The sequence below is a fragment of the Curcuma longa genome, chromosome 21 (genome assembly GCF_044706935.1).
Source record: "Curcuma longa cultivar G26 ecotype Majalengka, Jawa Barat chromosome 21, ITB_CL_G26_1.1, whole genome shotgun sequence".
In the NCBI taxonomy this organism is placed as follows: Eukaryota; Viridiplantae; Streptophyta; class Magnoliopsida; order Zingiberales; family Zingiberaceae; genus Curcuma; species Curcuma longa.
This window is the reverse complement of record NC_133881.1, coordinates 10,176,122-10,194,713: the sequence shown is the minus strand read 5'-3', so window position 1 is coordinate 10,194,713 and position 18,592 is coordinate 10,176,122. Positions and strand designations below refer to the sequence as shown.

The 18,592-nt window shown below is 41.9% G+C and overlaps 5 protein-coding genes across 6 annotated transcripts; 3 read left to right on the top strand and 2 right to left on the bottom strand.

The window, feature by feature from the left end:
• The first annotated feature begins 1,874 nt into the window (after positions 1–1,874).
• Positions 1,875–4,733, top strand: LOC141815666 (protein trichome birefringence-like 19). The gene is made up of 2 exons (XM_074703619.1): positions 1,875–2,417; positions 3,898–4,733. The coding sequence occupies exons 1-2, from the start codon at positions 1,962–1,964 to the stop codon at positions 4,669–4,671; spliced, it is 1,230 nt and encodes a 409-aa protein (XP_074559720.1). The 5' UTR covers positions 1,875–1,961; the 3' UTR covers positions 4,672–4,733.
• A 1,145-nt stretch (positions 4,734–5,878) lies between these two features.
• Positions 5,879–10,582, top strand: LOC141815275 (potassium transporter 23). Its single transcript, XM_074703197.1, has 9 exons — positions 5,879–6,121; positions 6,765–6,993; positions 7,096–7,344; positions 7,461–7,511; positions 7,647–7,907; positions 8,773–8,825; positions 8,925–9,039; positions 9,109–9,363; positions 9,472–10,582. Exons 1-9 carry the CDS (start codon positions 5,879–5,881, stop codon positions 10,467–10,469), a joined length of 2,454 nt encoding a protein of 817 aa, XP_074559298.1. The 3' UTR covers positions 10,470–10,582.
• A 121-nt stretch (positions 10,583–10,703) lies between these two features.
• Positions 10,704–11,447, top strand: LOC141814610 (uncharacterized). The gene is made up of 2 exons (XM_074702550.1): positions 10,704–10,724; positions 10,804–11,447. The coding sequence occupies exon 2, from the start codon at positions 10,833–10,835 to the stop codon at positions 11,310–11,312; it is 480 nt and encodes a 159-aa protein (XP_074558651.1). The 5' UTR covers positions 10,704–10,724; positions 10,804–10,832; the 3' UTR covers positions 11,313–11,447.
• Positions 11,448–11,591: 144 nt separating this feature from the next.
• LOC141814609 (U-box domain-containing protein 39-like) lies at positions 11,592–13,584 on the bottom strand. Its single transcript, XM_074702549.1, has one exon. The coding sequence runs from the start codon at positions 13,539–13,541 to the stop codon at positions 11,703–11,705; it is 1,839 nt and encodes a 612-aa protein (XP_074558650.1). The 5' UTR covers positions 13,542–13,584; the 3' UTR covers positions 11,592–11,702.
• Positions 13,585–14,948: 1,364 nt separating this feature from the next.
• LOC141815304 (tRNA (guanine-N(7)-)-methyltransferase) lies at positions 14,949–17,238 on the bottom strand. 2 transcript variants are annotated; one of them, XM_074703236.1, is made up of 3 exons: positions 17,171–17,238; positions 15,613–16,045; positions 14,949–15,531 (listed from the first exon to the last, which is right to left on the bottom strand). In XM_074703236.1, exons 2-3 carry the CDS (start codon positions 15,928–15,930, stop codon positions 15,073–15,075), a joined length of 777 nt encoding a protein of 258 aa, XP_074559337.1. In that variant the 5' UTR covers positions 15,931–16,045; positions 17,171–17,238; the 3' UTR covers positions 14,949–15,072. The 2 variants fall into 2 exon arrangements, with proteins under 2 accessions (XP_074559337.1, XP_074559338.1); XM_074703237.1 differs by lacking the exon at positions 17,171–17,238 and adding an exon at positions 17,013–17,164.
• Positions 17,239–18,592: the final 1,354 nt, after the last annotated feature.

Here is an 18,592-nt window from a genome sequence, read left to right as displayed (position 1 = left end):
TATAAAAATTAAATTAAAAATTTAGATGGAAGATAATAATATTTAATAATATTGAAGAATTTTTAATGATAAATAATGAGATGGAAGGGACGTGATTTTGTTAATTTTTGTCAAAAAAAAATTGTAAATAAAATTATACATTTCCTTAACACTACCGCTGGAAATATTTAAATATCTAGTCATTAATCGCAATCTTTCAGATATCATTTATTTATTATTAAAATGTAAAAAAAAAAATTTTTATCAACATCTCATCTCATTAGCTCCATTATGAAAATGACATAAATATCCTCTGATATATTCATAGCAAATCATAAGTTAAATTATGTTAGGACAATTAAGAAATTATAATTATTATAATATAAAAATTAAATTAAACATTTAGATGGAAGATAATAATATTTAATAATATTGAAGAATATTTAATGATAAATAGTGAGATGGAAGGGACGTGATTTTGTTAATTTTTGTCAAAAAAATATAAATAAAATTATACATTTCCTTAACACTACCGCTGAAAATATTTAAATATCTAGTCATTAATCGTAATCTTTCAGATATCATTTATTTATTATTAAAATGTAAAAAAAAATTTATCAACATCTCATCTCATTAGCTCCATTATGAAAATGACATAAATATCCTCTGATATATTTATAGCAAATCATAAGTTAAATTATGTTAGCACAGTTAAGAAATTATAATTATTATAATATAAAAATTAAATTAAAAATTTAGATGGAAGAAAATAATATTTAATAATATTGAACAATATTTAATGATAAATAGTGAGATGGAAGGGACGTGATTTTGTTAATTTTTGTCAAAAAAAAAATGTAAATAAAATTATACATTTCCTTAACACTACCGCTGAAAATATTTAAATATCTAGTTATTAATCGCAATCTTTCCGATATCATTTATTTATTATTAAAATAAATAATTACATCCCCACTATCACACGACCGAGCGACTAATTACTGAAATTAAAAAAGAAAAATAATCGGACATTAATAAACGTGCCGTCCCACAACTCGGCCACTATCTCATTCTTTCTTTTTGTGCATTTCACGCAAAGATTTTTTTATTATTTATTTTCCATTAACATTTAAAAATAAAATAAAATTATAAAATAAAAGACGCATCAATGGCACCAAAGAAGTAGCTCTCGGTGCTCTTCATAATTCCCTTTCATGGCCCGCCAAAAGAATAACTACTAGTGTAGTAGTGTTTAAACCCTCCAAAATCAAGGTAATTTCGTCATACGACTGATTCAACCGGTTAAATCGAATACTAAAGGTCAAACTCAACCGATTCTACGTGCGTTGAGTCAAAATTCAAGTACGTAGCTCTCCGATGTGCCTCGTTCGCTTTCTCTAACCTAATGCTTCATCGGGTTGGTGTCAAATGCACAAAATTGAATAAAGTTCTAACTACAATAAGCCATCAATAACAAACATAACAATGCTATAAAATTGATCAAGTAACAATTTTAGCAAGTCCAAGTTTACACTCATGCCTCTTCTTTGAAAGACCGAAAACGTCTTATTCTCTTCCTCTTTGTGTTCGCAAACCTTCTTCTTCGCGGAACTCACAAACCAAAGGAGAGTTAGAACGAACAAATATGTTTCAAATTATAAGATATCAGGGAAAGTTTAGTTTGTTAGGTGGAGTAAAAGTTAAGAAAAGAAAGGAGTTGCGAAAAGAAGGGTATGATCGTCTATCTCCAAATCTAGTTCTAGTTGTTTGTAAGAGTATGATTCCACTCATTATATAGTGAACCGATTAAACCGATCGAACCGATTGAACCGACTGAACCAGTTCTAATTTTTAAACAGAGAGACGGTCCAACCACCCTAAGTCCTCAGCATCATCAAAAGTCTCCCCTAGCCTCTTTATAGTATCACTGTCACGACCTCATCCTCCACCAGCCACCACCACCACCATCCCTCCACCACTCCATGAAGTCCGGCCAGTACCACTCCGGCAAACCCCTCCTCCGGCGGCACCAGCAGCCGCCGGATCCGCCGTCGTCGTGCAGCTGCAAGACCGTCCTCCTCTGCCTCTCGGCCCTCATCCTCTTCTCCAAATTCTTCCTCTTCCCGTCGCGGCGGAGCTACCCGCCGCTGGTGCTGCCGGCGGGCTGCAACCTGTCTCAGGGCGAGTGGGTGCCCGACCTCGAGGGCCCCCTCTACACCAACGACACCTGCTTCACCATCCAGGAGCACCAGAACTGCCTCAAGTGGGGCCGCCCCGACCGGGACTTCCTCCGGTGGAAGTGGAAGCCGGCCGGCTGTGACCTCCCCCGCTTCGACCCGGTCTGGTTCCTCAGCCTCGTCACCGGCAAGTCCATCGTCTTCATCGGCGACTCCCTCGCCCGCAACCAGATGCAGTCCCTCATGTGCCTCATCTCCAGCGTACGCATTCCTTTTTTTTTCCAACCAATTATTATTCCTTATTTCGCTTCAAAATCGATCATATTTCCGATTATTATTATTATTTTATTTCGAAAAATATTTAGAAAGTCGATAAGGATGATAGAAATTGAGTGGCCCGAAACGGCGACGGCATCCAGTAATCGGATCTTAGTGGTGAAAGCGATAAATTGCGATCTAGCAATTAGATTTAGATCAGATCAATAGATTCGGAGGGGGATTACAAATTCAGTGGAATCGATCAGTTTAATCGTATATTTTTTGCTAATATATTTTAATCTCTAATTTAAAGCATTTTTAGCGGAGCAAATTAGGGGACAAGCCACTGACGTGTTCCACGTGGTGGTGATGTTTTTAAGATAATATATTAGCTGGCAGTCATAAATTCCACACTATTGAGGGAATATTTCATATTGTCCCTAAATATTTATTTCTCTTATAAATTACCCCAAAAGTTTGGAAACAAATCATATTTTTTAAATCTCAGGATTAGGATGTTGGAACCGAGGATAAAATAATATTAATCTTCGAATTATGAGGGTCTTTTGATGAATATGGCCTGCGGAGTACGATGCTTTTGTGCAAAACAAACCTCAGATTTTATTTAATAGTTCCAAGTCAATTAGATCCGTTTGATATGTTTTATAATAAATAATTGGTCATTCTTGTCTCGTAGTTTACATTATTTTTTTTTCTGTCGGCTCTGCATTTGCTCGATATATATGTTTTTTTAAATCACTTTCCTGTCTTTTATATTAAATCGCTTTTCAACTGAGTCTGGATATCGAACTAGCAAAAGCTGTAAATCTTTATTAATATTCTTTTCAAAATATTTCTGTATCTTAGAAAGTATATATGTCAATTTGCACCAAAACCTTTTGCAGTTATTTTCATTTTCACCCCTAAGTTTCTAGATGCCTTTTAACTTTAGGATATCGTGCTAAGGAGATGCGATCTGATCTAATTGATTTTTTCTGATAATATTCTAAAAATACTGGAGCAAAATGAAAATTTTCATAAACACGTGAGGCCAATTGGAGTAATCTCTGTAGGTGTCTAAAAATATGATAATGTTCGAGGTGTAAAATGAAAATATTTCTTTGACTGGTTGTTAAAGTCGATGTGTATTTAAATATATATAAACTGCTGGAGCAAAGTGAAAAGTTACCTTTTGCTTCCAAATGTCGGTGCCGAAGTGGCGCCCACGTCACGTTCGTGATCGGCTCTGTGAGGTGGCATTTGGAATTCTCATAAGTGGAGATGTCTGTGAAAGGTAAAATTTAGGGCGTAAAACAAAACTTTTTTCCTTGCATTTTCTCTTAAGTGGTGGAGCAGAATGTAATTTTGCCAGTTAGTTTTTATCATTTTCCAATGTCGGTGCGGATGTGGGGCCCACACCGCGTTGGTGATCCGGTCACCGTCGGTGAGCGTTGGAGAAGTCTCACCGTGCGCTCTGCTGCAGGTGGAGCGGCCTCAGGACCTGTCGGACGGGAAGAACGAGAACTTCAAGCGGATGTTCTTCCCGCGCCACCGCCTCACCATCGCCATCTACTGGTCCCCCTTCCTGATCAACGCGCATTTGGTGGACAACGATGGGCCCAACCACACCGGCCTGTGGAATCTCTTCCTCGACGAGGTGGACCCCGCCTGGTACGCGCAGCTCCGCCGCTACGACTTGGTGGTCATCGCCGACGGCAACTGGTTCACCCGCCCCTCTCTCTTCTTCGAGAACCGCCGCCTCGTCGGCTGCCACTTCTGCCACCGCCCCAACGTCACCGACCTCACCCTCCGCTACTCCCACCGCGCCGCCTTCCGCACGGCCCTCGCCGCCATCAACCGCCTCGCCGCCTCCGGCGAATTCACCGGCACCGTCTTCGTGCGCTCCTTCTCGCCGGCGCACTTCGAGGGCGGCGAGTGGAACAGCGGGGGGAACTGCCGGCGGCGGCGGCCGTACCGGGCCAACGAGACGCGTCTGCAGCCGCTGGACCAGGAGTTCTACGATCATCAGGTGGAGGAGTTCCGGGCGGCGACGGCGGGGGAGGGCGGAGCGAAGATGAGGCTGCTGGACACGACGGCGGCGATGCTGCTGCGGCCGGACGGGCACCCGAGCCGGTACGGCCACTCCGCGCACGACGCGGTGGCGATGTACAACGACTGCGTGCACTGGTGCTTGCCGGGGCCCGTCGACACGTGGAACCAGCTGCTGTTCGCCATGCTGGCACAGGAATCCAGTTGAGAACAATTGTTGTGAAATCATTATTATTAATAAGGAATTTTAATTGATAGTTATTATTTTTCTTACTGGAGTTGATCAATTAATTCCGCATTTTGGGTTTTTTAATAATCTCAATTAATTCCCCTTGTTAAACTTCCTTATTTCAATTTTACCATTTTGTTTTTTCAAAAATAATTATAATTTAAGGTCCAACTGGACCGGGCCTGCACTGGGCCGTGCGTTAGCTTGCAATTTTGGCGGGTGAGACAGGTTGGGACCTCCAGTAGGACCCAACCCGCTGGCCACTAACCTCTAGCCGATTTGTGGGGTCCCCTCCAAAGTGTGAGGTGTGAGTATGTCAGGTTGAAATGGAGTATTTAACTGGACTCATTGCCAAGGATAAGGTCACGTGGACCAGCTTGCCTAATATTTTAATCAATTATTAGTGCATAATAAATTAATTCTCTGAGGATAGAAATAACAATGCCCTTATTTTGTCATCATTCAATTATTACGCAACATGATTTGACCTGAGGTTGTGAAATCTTGTAGCATAATTTATGTGTGTGTGTGTGTTTTTTTCTTCTAATGTAAACAAATTAAAGTGAGCACAACTCATGCAATGAATGATGCTAGAAAAAAGCCTAGGATTTGGATGATCATAAAGACTTTAGAAGAAGAAAGTTAAACTAGTACATTTTCGAACTCTTCGCTCTATTGTTTAGATAGGTTTGTTTGGTAGGATAACATCTAAATTAAATCTCTATGCTTGCAAAGTTAGGCTCCTTTCGAGTGTTTTTTATTTGGACTTAATATTTCCTCAATCCAATTCAATTGCCCTATTCCTTTTCTTACACGTTTTTTTTTCCTATTGGTCAACTTCGAATCTAGCACAAGATTTTACATAATCGAAAACTACACGAACTATCATATACCCTAATCTTACCCTATTGCTTGTGGGCACCACACAGCAATCGAATAACCAGTCTGGTGTCGAGAAATTCTAGTTTATTTGTTTATTTTAAAAAAGAGCGTCCTTTGATGATTTTGATAATTTGGGGGACCTTTTTTGATTTTTAACCTAGTTAATTAATATTTCAGCGTCCATCGACGGTCCTGATTAATCAAGTATGATCGGACGGCCATGAAGTCGCCTCCGGTTCCCGTTATCTTTTTGATACCTTCCATTCCGTTCTCGAGGAGGAGGAAGAGGGGGAGGAGCAGAGGTATGGAGGAAAGCGGGATCGAGGAGGCCGGCAGCGCGCGGTCGCCGTCGCTGTCGAGGTGGGTGGACGGGAGCGAGGTGGACTCGGAGTCGCCGCCGTGGTCCATCGAGGATGTCGACGCGGCGGGGTTCGGGGAGGAGCAGCAGTCGGTGCTGCGGAGGAGGTTGGTTAAGAAGCCGCGGAGGGTGGACTCATTGGACGTGGAGGCCATGAATGTATCCAATGCTCACGGGCACGGCGAAAAGGTACCTTCTCGAGCGGTGGATGCGGGGTTTGGGCGGTTGTTGACTGTTCTTGAGATGGGACGCTTGTCGTTGAAAGTTCGCAAGTCATCATTTGGTTTTCTTTATGTGCTTAAATGTGATTGCTTCCATGAGTTTATTTTACTTCAGTTAAGAATGGCGCCTTGCTTTTGGAATTATCTTCGGGTGTCTCGAGATTTACGGGATTTGAGTTCCGAAAATCGGTTACTTTTAAGAACCCCCACAGTAGTTCTTTATGAATTTCTGCCTTTTGTTGGGTCTGATCAAAATGATCTTCCATTAAGTACTTGCGATATGCCAGTCTTTTCGTAATTTGCTTTCCATTTTTACGCTTTAATTCTCGTTAACAGCCGGAGCAATTTCTAGTTAACTTGGAAGATTGTAAGATGTTAAAGTTGATACTTTTTTTTATATATATTTTAGTGGAATATGGATTTGGCTTGACTATTACCAATTCAGCAGTATCGCCAAATGACTTTCTTTATGAACTGGAGGCATATGAAGAATCTCTTGCTTGAGTCCTCCCTATCACTATCTCTTCCTTTTCCTACGAATATGCAACTTTTGACACTTCAAATGATCTCATACCTTCTTGCTTTCTCACATTGGCTAAAACAAACTACAGGACATCTCGATTTGGACTACACTAGCAATGGCATTTCAGACTCTTGGTGTTGTCTACGGTGACATGGGAACAAGCCCTTTATATGTCTTCAGTGATGTCTTCAGCAAAGTTCCAATAAATTCAGAAGTAGATGTGCTGGGTGCTTTATCACTTGTGATGTACACAATTGCACTGATTCCTTTTGCTAAATATATCTTAATTGTTCTGAAGGCTAACGATAATGGTGAAGGTATATCATTAAAGAATGATGTTATGCCAACACAATCCTGTGTTTTGTCATGTTATGTTGGGAATTGGATCTGATTATTAGGCAATCATTATATGCTTGCAGGAGGGACTTTTGCATTGTATTCACTAATATGTAGATATGCAAAGGTTAATCTACTTCCAAATCAACAACGTGCAGATGAAGATATATCCAGCTTTAGGTTAAAGCTGCCAACTCCTGAGTTAGAAAGAGCATTATGTATAAAAGAAATGTTGGAAAAAAGGTCCTGTTTGAAACGAGTGTTGTTGCTATTGGTTCTTATGGGTACCTCTATGGTTATTGGAGATGGCATTCTTACTCCATCTATGTCAGGTATACAAGTTCTTTTTTTTTTCTCTACCTATAGAATTGTTCTCTAGTTGATAGCTTTCTGAGGTTGCTGTCAAACTCTGCATGGTTTTTTTTTCATAACTGTTTGTTTTATGCAGTTATATCTGCAGTGAGTGGTCTGCAAGGTGAAGTTCCAGGAGTCAATGAAGGTTTCCATTCTATACTCGTTGAAATCATAACCAACATTCTCAAGCCTCTTATCTGACAAATAAGTAGTTCTATCTTCACACATCTGTAACTCTGGTTTCGTGTCAACTCACATTATTTTCAGTTTCCTCTTGCAGATGCTGTAGTCATAGTTTCAATCATAATTCTCATAGTTTTGTTCAGCATACAAAGGTTTGGGACAGGCAAAGTGGGTTTCATGTTTGCTCCGATTCTTGCACTCTGGTTTTTTAATCTGGGGTCTATTGGAATATACAACATACTTAAGTATGACACTACCGTCCTAAGAGCATTCAACCCAGCATACATCTATTTCTTTTTCAAGAGAAACAGCACTAAAGCATGGTCTGCTCTTGGTGGTTGTGTTTTGTGTATCACAGGTGTCTTATCTCTATTCCATTACCTTAACTTTTGCTTAATACCTCTTGCTAATCATCATTTTCTGGTTACACTGCTAGAATTACTCAATTTAAGCATGTAAGGATGTCTGATAGAGTAATATTATATTAATTAAACATCAATTGCCAACTCCTGAGCAATAATATTTTTTTTACCTTAATGGTCTGTTCTCTCAGTTTGGTTGATTGCTACCATTGGCGAAGAAAATCAAGTTCTAGGATTGCTAAGGTGTTTCCATAGGAAAAGATTTACTATGGACAGTGATTAAAGCCCATCAAATTCCTTGGTTAGTTCTGTTAATAGTGCATCCTGATCAACTTTACGCTGCCATAAAATTAATTTAGAGTATGCCATTGCAGAAAAAAGCCCATGTATCCAATGATGAGATCATTTCACTAGTTTTAAATATCTTCCATTGACAATAATGACTGCAAATCTCTTTGGGTAGTTTTGACATCACTCGAATTATTATAACTTAAGGCTAAGCTAATTCTGTCATCATATGCAAGGAAGATTTTAAGAAAACACATCCTCAAGCAAATAAAATGTGTTCTAAAGACCTGAATGCTAAGGTGTTTCCATGGTTGTATTATTTTTCCTCTTCTTGAACTGTGCATTGCAGCGTAAATTGAGTTAAAACTATGTAGCAGCATGGATAACAGCAGGCTTAAGTTTATATTGGTGGAACTTTAATTTCTCAAGGCATTGCTTTCGTATATGCTCTAGTAATCTTTTCTAGTGTTTCTATTATTCCTCAATGATCAAGAAATGCTAAGCTCTGCTCTTCTTTAATGCATTTCTTAGTTGTCTGTTACTTTTAGATAGAATCTTCTTTGCTAATTGCAGGAGCTGAAGCAATGTTTGCTGACCTGGGGCATTTCTCTGTGAAGGCCATACAGGTTGATGAAAATTAATTTTTCGGTTTAGCATGACTCATGAGGGACAACTAGCTAGGAAATAAAATCATTACGCAATTCAACTTTTTGAACTGTGTGCAGATAGCCTTCACATCTTTAGTCCTTCCTTGCCTTCTATTAGCTTATATGGGCCAAGCTGCATATTTGATGAAATTTCCATCTTCAGCAGATAGAATTTTCTATGATTCTGTCCCAGGTGATCATTCATTGTCTTCACTGTAACTCGAAATTGTATAAACTTACAGTGTTGTGTATGTGTTTCTAGAGATTATATTCTGGCCTGTTTTTGTTATTGCCACACTTGCTGCCATGATCGCAAGCCAAGCCATGATATCAGCGACATTTTCCTGCATCAAGCAGTCCATGGCTCTCGGCTGCTTTCCCAGGCTTAAGATAATTCATACATCAAAGAGATTCATGGGGCAGATCTATATACCCGTCATCAACTGGTTCCTGATGCTCATGTGTATAATCATCGTTGCTACTTTCAGAAGCACCACCGATATCGCCAATGCATATGGTACGTAGCTGAATGTTTTTCGATTTTCTTTTCCTTCGATATGATATTTTGCTACTTCCATCCAGAATTTGAAGTTTCTTTCTTGTCTTCCTCTTGTTCTTCCTGCAGGTATCGCCGAGGTATTGGTGATGATGGTGAGCACTTCATTAGTGACACTTGTGATGCTCCTTATATGGCAAACCAATCTGTTCCTTGCTCTCTGTTTCCCTGCCATCTTCGGCACGATCGAACTCATTTACCTATCTGCAATTCTCTCGAAGATAATGGAAGGCGGATGGCTTCCGCTTGTTTTCGCTACATTCTTCCTCTGTCTCATGTACATTTGGAACTATGGCAGTGTGCTGAAGTACCAAAGTGAGGTTCGGGAGAAGATATCCATGGACTTCATGTACGAGCTCGGGCCGAGCCTCGGCACCGTCAGGGTTCCTGGGATCGGACTCATGTACAACGAACTAGTCCAGGGCATTCCTTCCATGTTCGGACAGTTCCTGCTCACTCTCCCTGCGTGCCACTCCACGCTTGTTTTCGTATGCATCAAGTACGTCCCGGTTCCTGTCGTTCCTCAAGAGGAGAGGTTCTTGTTTCGCAGAGCATGCCCGAAGGATTACCACATGTTCCGCTGCGTCGCACGTTATGGATACAAGGATATCCGTAAGGAAGACCACCACATGTTCGAGCAGCTCTTGGTGGCGAGCCTCGAGAAGTTCCTACGAAGAGAAGCGCAAGAACTTGCACTCGAGACGAGTCTCCCTATCCCTATCATTGACGATGAGTTTGTGAGAGTTGATGAGCTGCAAGTGCCATTGCTGTCTGACAAGGGAGCTTCGACATCTGAAGGGGAAGGCAGTTTTCTGTTGCATCCTTCGGAGGAGGAGGACACCAGTTTGGAATACGAAATCGCAGCATTGAGAGAAGCCATGGATTCTGGATTCACATACTTGTTAGCTCACGGAGACGTGAGGGCGAGGAAGGAGTCCTGGTTCTTGAAGAAGCTCGTCATAAACTACTTGTACGGATTCTTGAGGAGGAATTGCCGAGCAGGAGCTGCCAACTTGAGTGTTCCACACATGAATATCATTCGTGTCGGTATGACTTACATGGTATGATTTTTGTGAACTTGCCGATCGTGTGGAATCGCTGGAGTGATGAATTCTATCTTTTGTTAAAGTTAGTTGAGTTGTGTAACCAACCAAACATATAAAATTTTCCTCTTCTTCTATCTGTTTCAAAACTAAAGCTAAAGCGAATGCTATGAAGGCTTTTCATATCGTTGTTGTATCGTCAGTGCATTGCCTTGTTCCCGTTTAAAACGACGTTACGACGCTTCGATAACATCACGTTTGTTACATCCGAAAACCGTTGTATCCAACGGCACTATCCGTTTTATTTATTTATTTATTTGTTTGCTCCGCTCCGTAAAATTCGCATTTTTACGGTTAGGGTTTTGGGCGTTCGATTCGATCGGCGATATGGAGATGGGTCACAGCGTCGACACGTCCGACGAGGCGACGCCTGCTCGCGGTGGTTTCTGCTGCTGCTTCTTCCCCTTCTCGCGATCCTCCTGGAAACGGGTCGACGCGCCGGCGCCGGGCGCGGATGGTCGGAGCCGGTGGGGGAGGGTCAGGGAGGCGGCGATGAAGGTCCGGGAGTGGTCGGAGCTGGTGGCCGGGCCGAGATGGAAGACCTTCCTTCGGCGATTCGGGCGGAACCCTAGCAGGGGGCGGACGCCGCCGCCGGGGATGACGAGGTTCGGCTACGACGCGTGGAGCTACTCCCTCAATTTCGACGAGGGCCACGGCGACGACGACGACGACGACCAGGAGGGTCCCCAGGGCGTCGGCTGCCGCGGTTTCTCTGCCCGCTTGGCGACGTCTCCGCCTGCTCTGTCCAAGTTCCCCGCCGGCCCTGACGCCGAAGCGTCGTCTCCCTTCGTCGTCGGCGGTCATTGATGCTGACGGAAGTTAGTCCGGCCTTGTGAAACCCTGAAGGTATCGGTCAAAAGACGTTACGTTATGTACTTGGTCTCCGTTATATGTGATGTAGAAGGATTGGTAACACCTTATAAATAGTTCATTATTTTTAAATGTAACGATAAAACTTGTTCCATAGTGAAAAAAAAATTGCTCCACAACAGTATTAAAAATAAGTATTTTTAAAAAAACTGGATTAAAATGTTTTTTAAATAATTTTTTATAATAAATATATAAAGTTAATTTTTTTTTAAAAAAAAATAACCATCCACCAAAAATTTACAAACAAAAAGACAAACATTACAAGTTTTCACACAACTTTCCATATGAAGTCGCTACTCGGACGAGTCGACTCGGGGACCCACCGGGTCAGAACTTGGCCGATCTGACCGGATCTGTTCTGTAACTTCTGTTACTGAGATCGCCACGGCGCGGCCGAAACGACACCAACCCGTCCGACACGGCGCTTTTAACGTAACCGTCCGTTACGCCGAACCCTAGCGGCGGCGGCGGCGGCGGCGCTATGCTGCCTTCCTCCCCTCGTATCGCCCTAAGCGTCCTCCTCGCCATCTCCTGCAAGGCTCCTCCGCCGTCTTCAGCTGCCAGATTGGCCAACGCCTGCGCCAACCCTGCGGCCTTCGCCAGGCCACGGAAACGCAAGCTTCCCTGGCTCATAAAGAATAGCGCCGCGACGCAGTGCTCCTTGTCCGCCGCTTCCAGCGGCTCCCTCCTCAGTATTTCGGCCAGCGCGGACACGCCGCTGGAGTCCATTAACGCCGCCCTCCCTTCGTGGCACCCAGCGAGGTTGTGGATCATCATCATCGCTATCCTCGCTGGCGCCGGGCACTCCTCTGGCTCGTCCGAAGCAGCCGCCTCTGTTGCTCTCTCTGACGCCACCGCGAGCAGCGCGTGAACTGCCACAGGGGTGCGCAAAATCCTGGACCTATTGGCTGCGGCGAGAGAGAGCTGGTGGAGAGCCATGCCGGAGTCGTGGCGGGCGCGGTAGCCGACGGTGGATGATCGAGTGAAAAGATTGAGGAGCGGCGGTATAGCGCCGAGGACGCCTAGTGCGGTGCGGTTGTCCTCCTCGAGGGCGAGACCGAACAGGGCGCCAGCGGCATGAGAACGGGCCTCTGCGGGGCCGCTCCGGAGCACCTCAATTAGTGCCGGCACGATTCCAGACCTCAAAATCGGAACTTTGTTCATTGGTTCCAGCGAAAGGTTCGCAATTGCGGCGGAAGCGTCGATCTGGATGGCCGCGCAAGGTGAAATAAGCATGAAGCGGAGAGCGCCAAGGAGGCGCTGATTGCAGAGGGCCACTCGCCGGTCGCGGCTCTCCCTTGTAGCCTTCCGGAAATTGGCGGCGGCGGATTCCTGCTCTGCCACATACAAATCCGTGAACTTGACCAGCGTTTCTTCCAGTGCATCGGTCTTCCTCGTCACCGATGGCGAATTGGCGGCCCTTGGAGTTCTCTCCCGCTCCAACGTTCCATCCAGGACGACCTCTGAAGAAGAGAAGGAAGACGATGAATGACAAGAGGACGACGGAGCAGTGGATGCTGACGAAAAACTGGAAGATTTGTTCTTCTCTCGCTCGAAGCAAGGGACAGAAGCGGCGATTCGCGTTGGTTCCTTCGATTCCTCTTCCGCCACGGAAGGCAAAATGCCATCTTTAGCATCCTTTCCTTCAGGAACAAACTCGGAAGCTCGCAAGACTCCGCCTTTCTCTGCATCACCACCGAAATCTGCGCTCTCTTCCTCTTTGCCAACAGAAAACGTTGCAGACGAGGCGGCGGAGGGAAAGGGTTGCTGATTCGGGGGCATGAGGCGGCGGACGAGGGCGACGGCAGCTTCGGGAGGTAGGGAGACGGGAGGCGTGAAGCTGCAGCGGGCGCACCATGCGACAATCGCAGACTTGAGGGCGGAGTTAGGGATGAGCATCGGCGGCGGCGAGAGGGTGAGGTGGAGGTCCGGCGGGGCGAAGGCGAGGTCGAGGCAGGCCTGGATGCAGCTGCGCTCGAAGGTTTGGCCGGAAGGAATGATGACGGGGTCGGCCATCAGGGAGCCGGAGATCGGGCAGAGGAACTCCACCGGCACGTCCGCCGCAAAGGAGGGCGCGGGCGACGACGAGGCCGAGGAGGACGTCGAGGCGGCGGCGGAGGAGCGGCGGAAGGACAGCTTCCACCTCGTCTTGCTGTTGCTGCCCATGTCAGGCGTGGATTCCTGTTCCTAATCCCACCCACCCATTCCTCCCTCCCCCACGGGCAGGGTCTCTCTCTCTCTCTCTCTCTCATCAATCTGTGCCATGTTTCCAAATCCCTCGGCCACCATGCCCTGGTCAGTCCCGCATCTGCCGCTTCCTCTTGTAATTGGATGGAAGCAGGAAAAGGAATGCTTTTCGATGCAGAGAAGGGAAGAAGAAGACTACTTAGCCTCGAAGACAGCACATGGAATGCGGTCCTCTACTCTATTCTTTAATTTCTTTGAAAATTCATTTTCAGAAATATTTTTTTCATAATCTATGAAGATCCTGAAAAAGATCTATGTATTTCTAGACTGAAAAAACCAAAACAAAATCTTTCAAACTCGAAAGTAAACACTCCTCTTGAGTTCCCCATCTGACCAAGCTACTCTCATCATGGCTCAAGAACACTGGTAAACTTGGCTCTTGCATTCATTTCGCATCATTCCTTCAACCAGCTGCAACTGTCATCATCATTGCAAACAAATAAAAAAAAAGAAAAAAAGGAAAAAGAAAAAGAGATGGAATTATTCTGATAAAAAGGTTGCTGAACTCACTTTTTCTCTCTGGAAAAACATGTATCTGCAGAATAATTGAACGGCCTTTCGTTTTTCCTTGGGGAAGCTTTTGCTAAACTTAATTGAAAACTGACACTTTGTGGATTAAGATGGGCTGATGAATGGATGCTTTCGCGTATTTCAACAAAGGAAAAAGATGCTTTTGGCTGTTCTATATCATTAAAAAGATCAATTTAATTTTCATTTTCAATATAATTATTATATATTTTTTCAACTTAGTAAATTAAAAAACATCCTAAATTATATAAATTTGTCATTAAAAAGAGAATTCCTAATAAAAGAGCTAAATGCTTACTTCAATTATTTTGGGCTTTACGTGCTCACTTTGTGAGTCCTATTTATCTTTAGACTAAATTAACAGACAAATAAAAATTAAATCATTATTTACCTCAAATTCACTCAAATATTCTTCCAAATTTTAAAAGACAATTTTTAGAAAGCAAAAATATCTTTGTTTAAAAAAATAAACTTCAAAATAGATTTATGGTAATGGCAATTTGTGTACTGAAGTCTATTCTTATTTAATGCCTTGTCTCACTTCCATTTGTTTTTAATGTTATTCATGATTTTTTTATAATTCAGGTGTCTGAATAATTCTGAAAATATATAATCTTCCCATTAGTTTACTGCCGGATAAATACTCAAAAAATAATCTTTATTCATCTCATTTCAGATTCAAATTTTGATCGTTTTATTAGTTTCAACATTTCCTTAGTCATTAGTTTCAGCACATTTGTAAAGCAAAACACTAATACACAAGCAAACACACAGTAAAATGAACAGATTATTGTCACAAACAAATCATACTTAATATTAGTTAGTTCTCGTAAAGCATCATCCAAAATCGCGTATGTAGCATTAACAGAATTAAAAGAATGTTCCCTGGGTTTTCAAACTAATAATTAAAAGAATCAAACTGTTACTCTTTGATTTTTATGCGCCGGTATACAGCTCGGAAAGTCTGACCTCCATTTCTAGCAACCTTCTGACCTTCTTCAGTTGCAGAAGTCAGCAACTTAACAACTGGGTCCGTTTCAAGTTCCTCCACAGGAACTGGTTCAAATAGAGGGTGATCCTCCAAACAAGACCTCATCCAATCTCCAAGTTCCTCGACATCAGTAACTGTGTATATGATACCTCCTACTTCGAGTGCATAAGCATATTCATCAAGAAGTTGAAGGCTGATTACTCTTCGCCGATGATTCTTCTCCTTAAAATGGGGGTCAGGAAATAGAAAGAACATCTTTGACAGTTGTGCTTTCTCAAAATAATTGGGTAGGTATTTCATGGAATTGGTTCGAACTACAGAAATATTCTCGAATTGTCCAGGATTTGAAGCTCTCAATGCCAAGATCCGCTCTTTCACATATTCAGTTACCTATATATATAACAATTATATTAAAAAAAAATAATTGCCCTTGATTATCAATATAAACCTGAAAGGAATAGTGCTTCTTACCTTGTCCCTAAGCTCCATCCCTAGCATTAGAGTATCCGGAAAGAGAGGCGATAAGCCAACAAGCAATCCACCAAAACCACAACCGACATCAGCAAATTTTACTCTGGGAAAAGGTGCATTCTCGTTTTTGTGATGCTCTCTGCTTGATTGGAAGAAATGAGGATAGTGATGGGAGTAATCAAACTCAGCAGGACTTATGGGTATTGGGAAGTGCGAGTCACTAAGAGGATTGCTATGTGCTCGTGCCCGATAGAACCGCTTCCTGGGAAGGCCGCTTGATTGACTTTTAACACGTGTAGTAATGGCATTGCTTGCCATTGCAGCTGTTTCAAAAGCTAACTGTATGTTGTGATCAAAGCTATGACTCCTTGTGTGTCTTTTAAAACTTCATAGTCATTCTTAAGATATTTGAGGTACTCCCTTAGATACACACCTGATAAACCAACAAGAAGTTACCTTACACTCTTTAGCATACACAGTTAGGAAGTATAGCATGAAAAATTACGAGACAACGATGCAATGTAACCTTACACCCAGCATGAAAATAAAGATATCAAATAAATTCAAACATTCCAAATGAGCTAATATAGATCTATATAAAGAGAACATGATAAAACAGAACCATTGAAAATCAGGATATGCATGAAATATGGATTAGGCCAAAAAAAAATGGATGTGAGAATGAGATGAAATACATTTTTATAGGGTAACAGTAAAGAATCCCAATACATAAAATCATAATTGATTACAACTAAATCCAAGGTCATTAGATAATTGCTGTCAATTGAACAAAGATGACAACAAGACATCATTCCCAATTATTTAAGGTCAACTATATGGTTCTTATCAGGCCATTGAACTTGTGGTTATTGAGCCAACTGAGTGGTGCTATTGACAGATGAATGAACATGTAAATTTTCAATACCTTTTGCAAATGGGATAAAGTGAACAAACTAAAATGAAGTGAGAAAACTAGTTGTCTTAAATAAGGATGAAGAAATCAATCCCACCAAAATTAACTAAGTCGACATAACTGAATTGACCCTAACTGGTAACCTTATTTTCATTACATCTTTAGCCAAATAATTTGGACAGACAATAGCTTATTATTACCATTAAGCGAATGAAATTGTACTCTACATTGTTCCAATCTCAATTTTCGTAATCTGAAACAGAGTGGAATTCCTAATTCAATAGTATCTACTATAGTAGTGCTCACAAATTTGAATTGCTTCCGAGTAAAAGCAATCATTTTGGCAAGAAGCACGGAGGGAAAAAAAATCAAGTTTTTGTTTTTGACACTGCAACATTTCAACTATCTATTAGATATAAAAATACATTAGCATGATTTTCTACTACACTTTCTTTTTTTATCAACAAGGGAAAGTTATCTATCCTACCTCTAAACCTAATAAAGACTCTCTGTTTCTGGGAATCCCGATACTACGCAGCAGTCCGGTGCCGAACATACACGAAGGCTCTTTGCCGAGACCAGGGGGAAAAAAAGGTTACGAAAAACTCGAGAGAACGAAGGAGAAAGGTCAGTTCGATATATTACCTCCGGATAATGCGGTATCCAGAACCTTCTCCAATTCCTCGCCGCTGCAACCCACGTCGCCGTCGTCGTCGGGAGCGAGAACTACCAACGAATCTCCCGAGGCTGGCTAGGGTTAGGAGAGAGCGGATTTGGCGATTTGCGGGTTATCGGATTTCAGATCCGAGTTACGGGTTTGGTATGATTAGCGGAGCCGGCTCAGCGGGTTTCACCGCCATGTTTCCTCCACAACCAACCCACCCGAACCCGATAAGATTTTATTTATATTTATTCAATGTATAAATGAATAATATTAAATAGCTTATTAAACTCATTATTTTCTACTCAATTTAAAAATATAAACGACCATTTTAATAATTTAACAATTGTAAAAGTCTTTACCAACTGGAATTAGTTTATTTTAATCTCGACCATGATGGCCACTTCCTAATATAATAATAATATAATTAAATTTTTTTATCATTTCGTCTGAACTCTTTGAAAATTCAAAGGAAACTTTATCAACAATAATAATAATACAAATATTTTCTCTACTGACTCGACCAAACCGCATTGGTCTCCGATTCAGTCAACCGAACCAGTCAACGCCATTATTTATGGCTCGAGAAGAATAAAAAATAGGGTTTCAGTTTCACATGGTTTTACCCATCACTCGTCCTGTTCTATTCTAATGCACCTCTGCAAAGAGTGCACTCGGAAGGAGACAAAGATACCAAATGGATACATTGATTAACAACTACTTGCTCACTACATTGTGGACTGTGTTAGTGTGGGTCCACTTTGACCGAGGTTTGTCGACCATGACCGACCGACCGATTCAGGATCGACGGATGAGATCGATGATATCGTATCGAGTGGATCTAGCTAGTCAAATGAAGATCTAGTGTGGGTCGTGATCTGAAAGACTAGATCGTATGAATTGCATGGCATGGCACAGGAGGGAGTTGAATGCTGCTGATTGCCAATTGAATGCAAGCTGCAATCTTCAACCTTCTTCTGACACACATTTAAAACCTAGTTGGCATCCTCAATCAACACATTTGTTTGTTTGTTTGACTTGGTGAAATATTTTCAATCGAAGGTGTAGTTTTGATGATCAATAAATTAAAAAGTCATAAAATAATAATAATAATAATAATAATAATGGACAAAGTACAAATCATATAATAATTATAATTTTGTATAATCTTTAATTTTGTGGAATATTTTTCACAACTTCCCCATGCAGCCAGCAGGGCAAACTGACAAAGCGCTTTGGCCATATATTTTCATTTCACTCTCACATTTTTGATAAATTATACTTTACTCCCAAATTTTACTCCTCCGTCGCCCGTTTTGAAATGCCCTTACAAAAGTGAGTTGGATAGATAACTCGAATTTGTAGGTGATAATTGGATAAGTCGCGTGGTATTATTTTGGAAATAT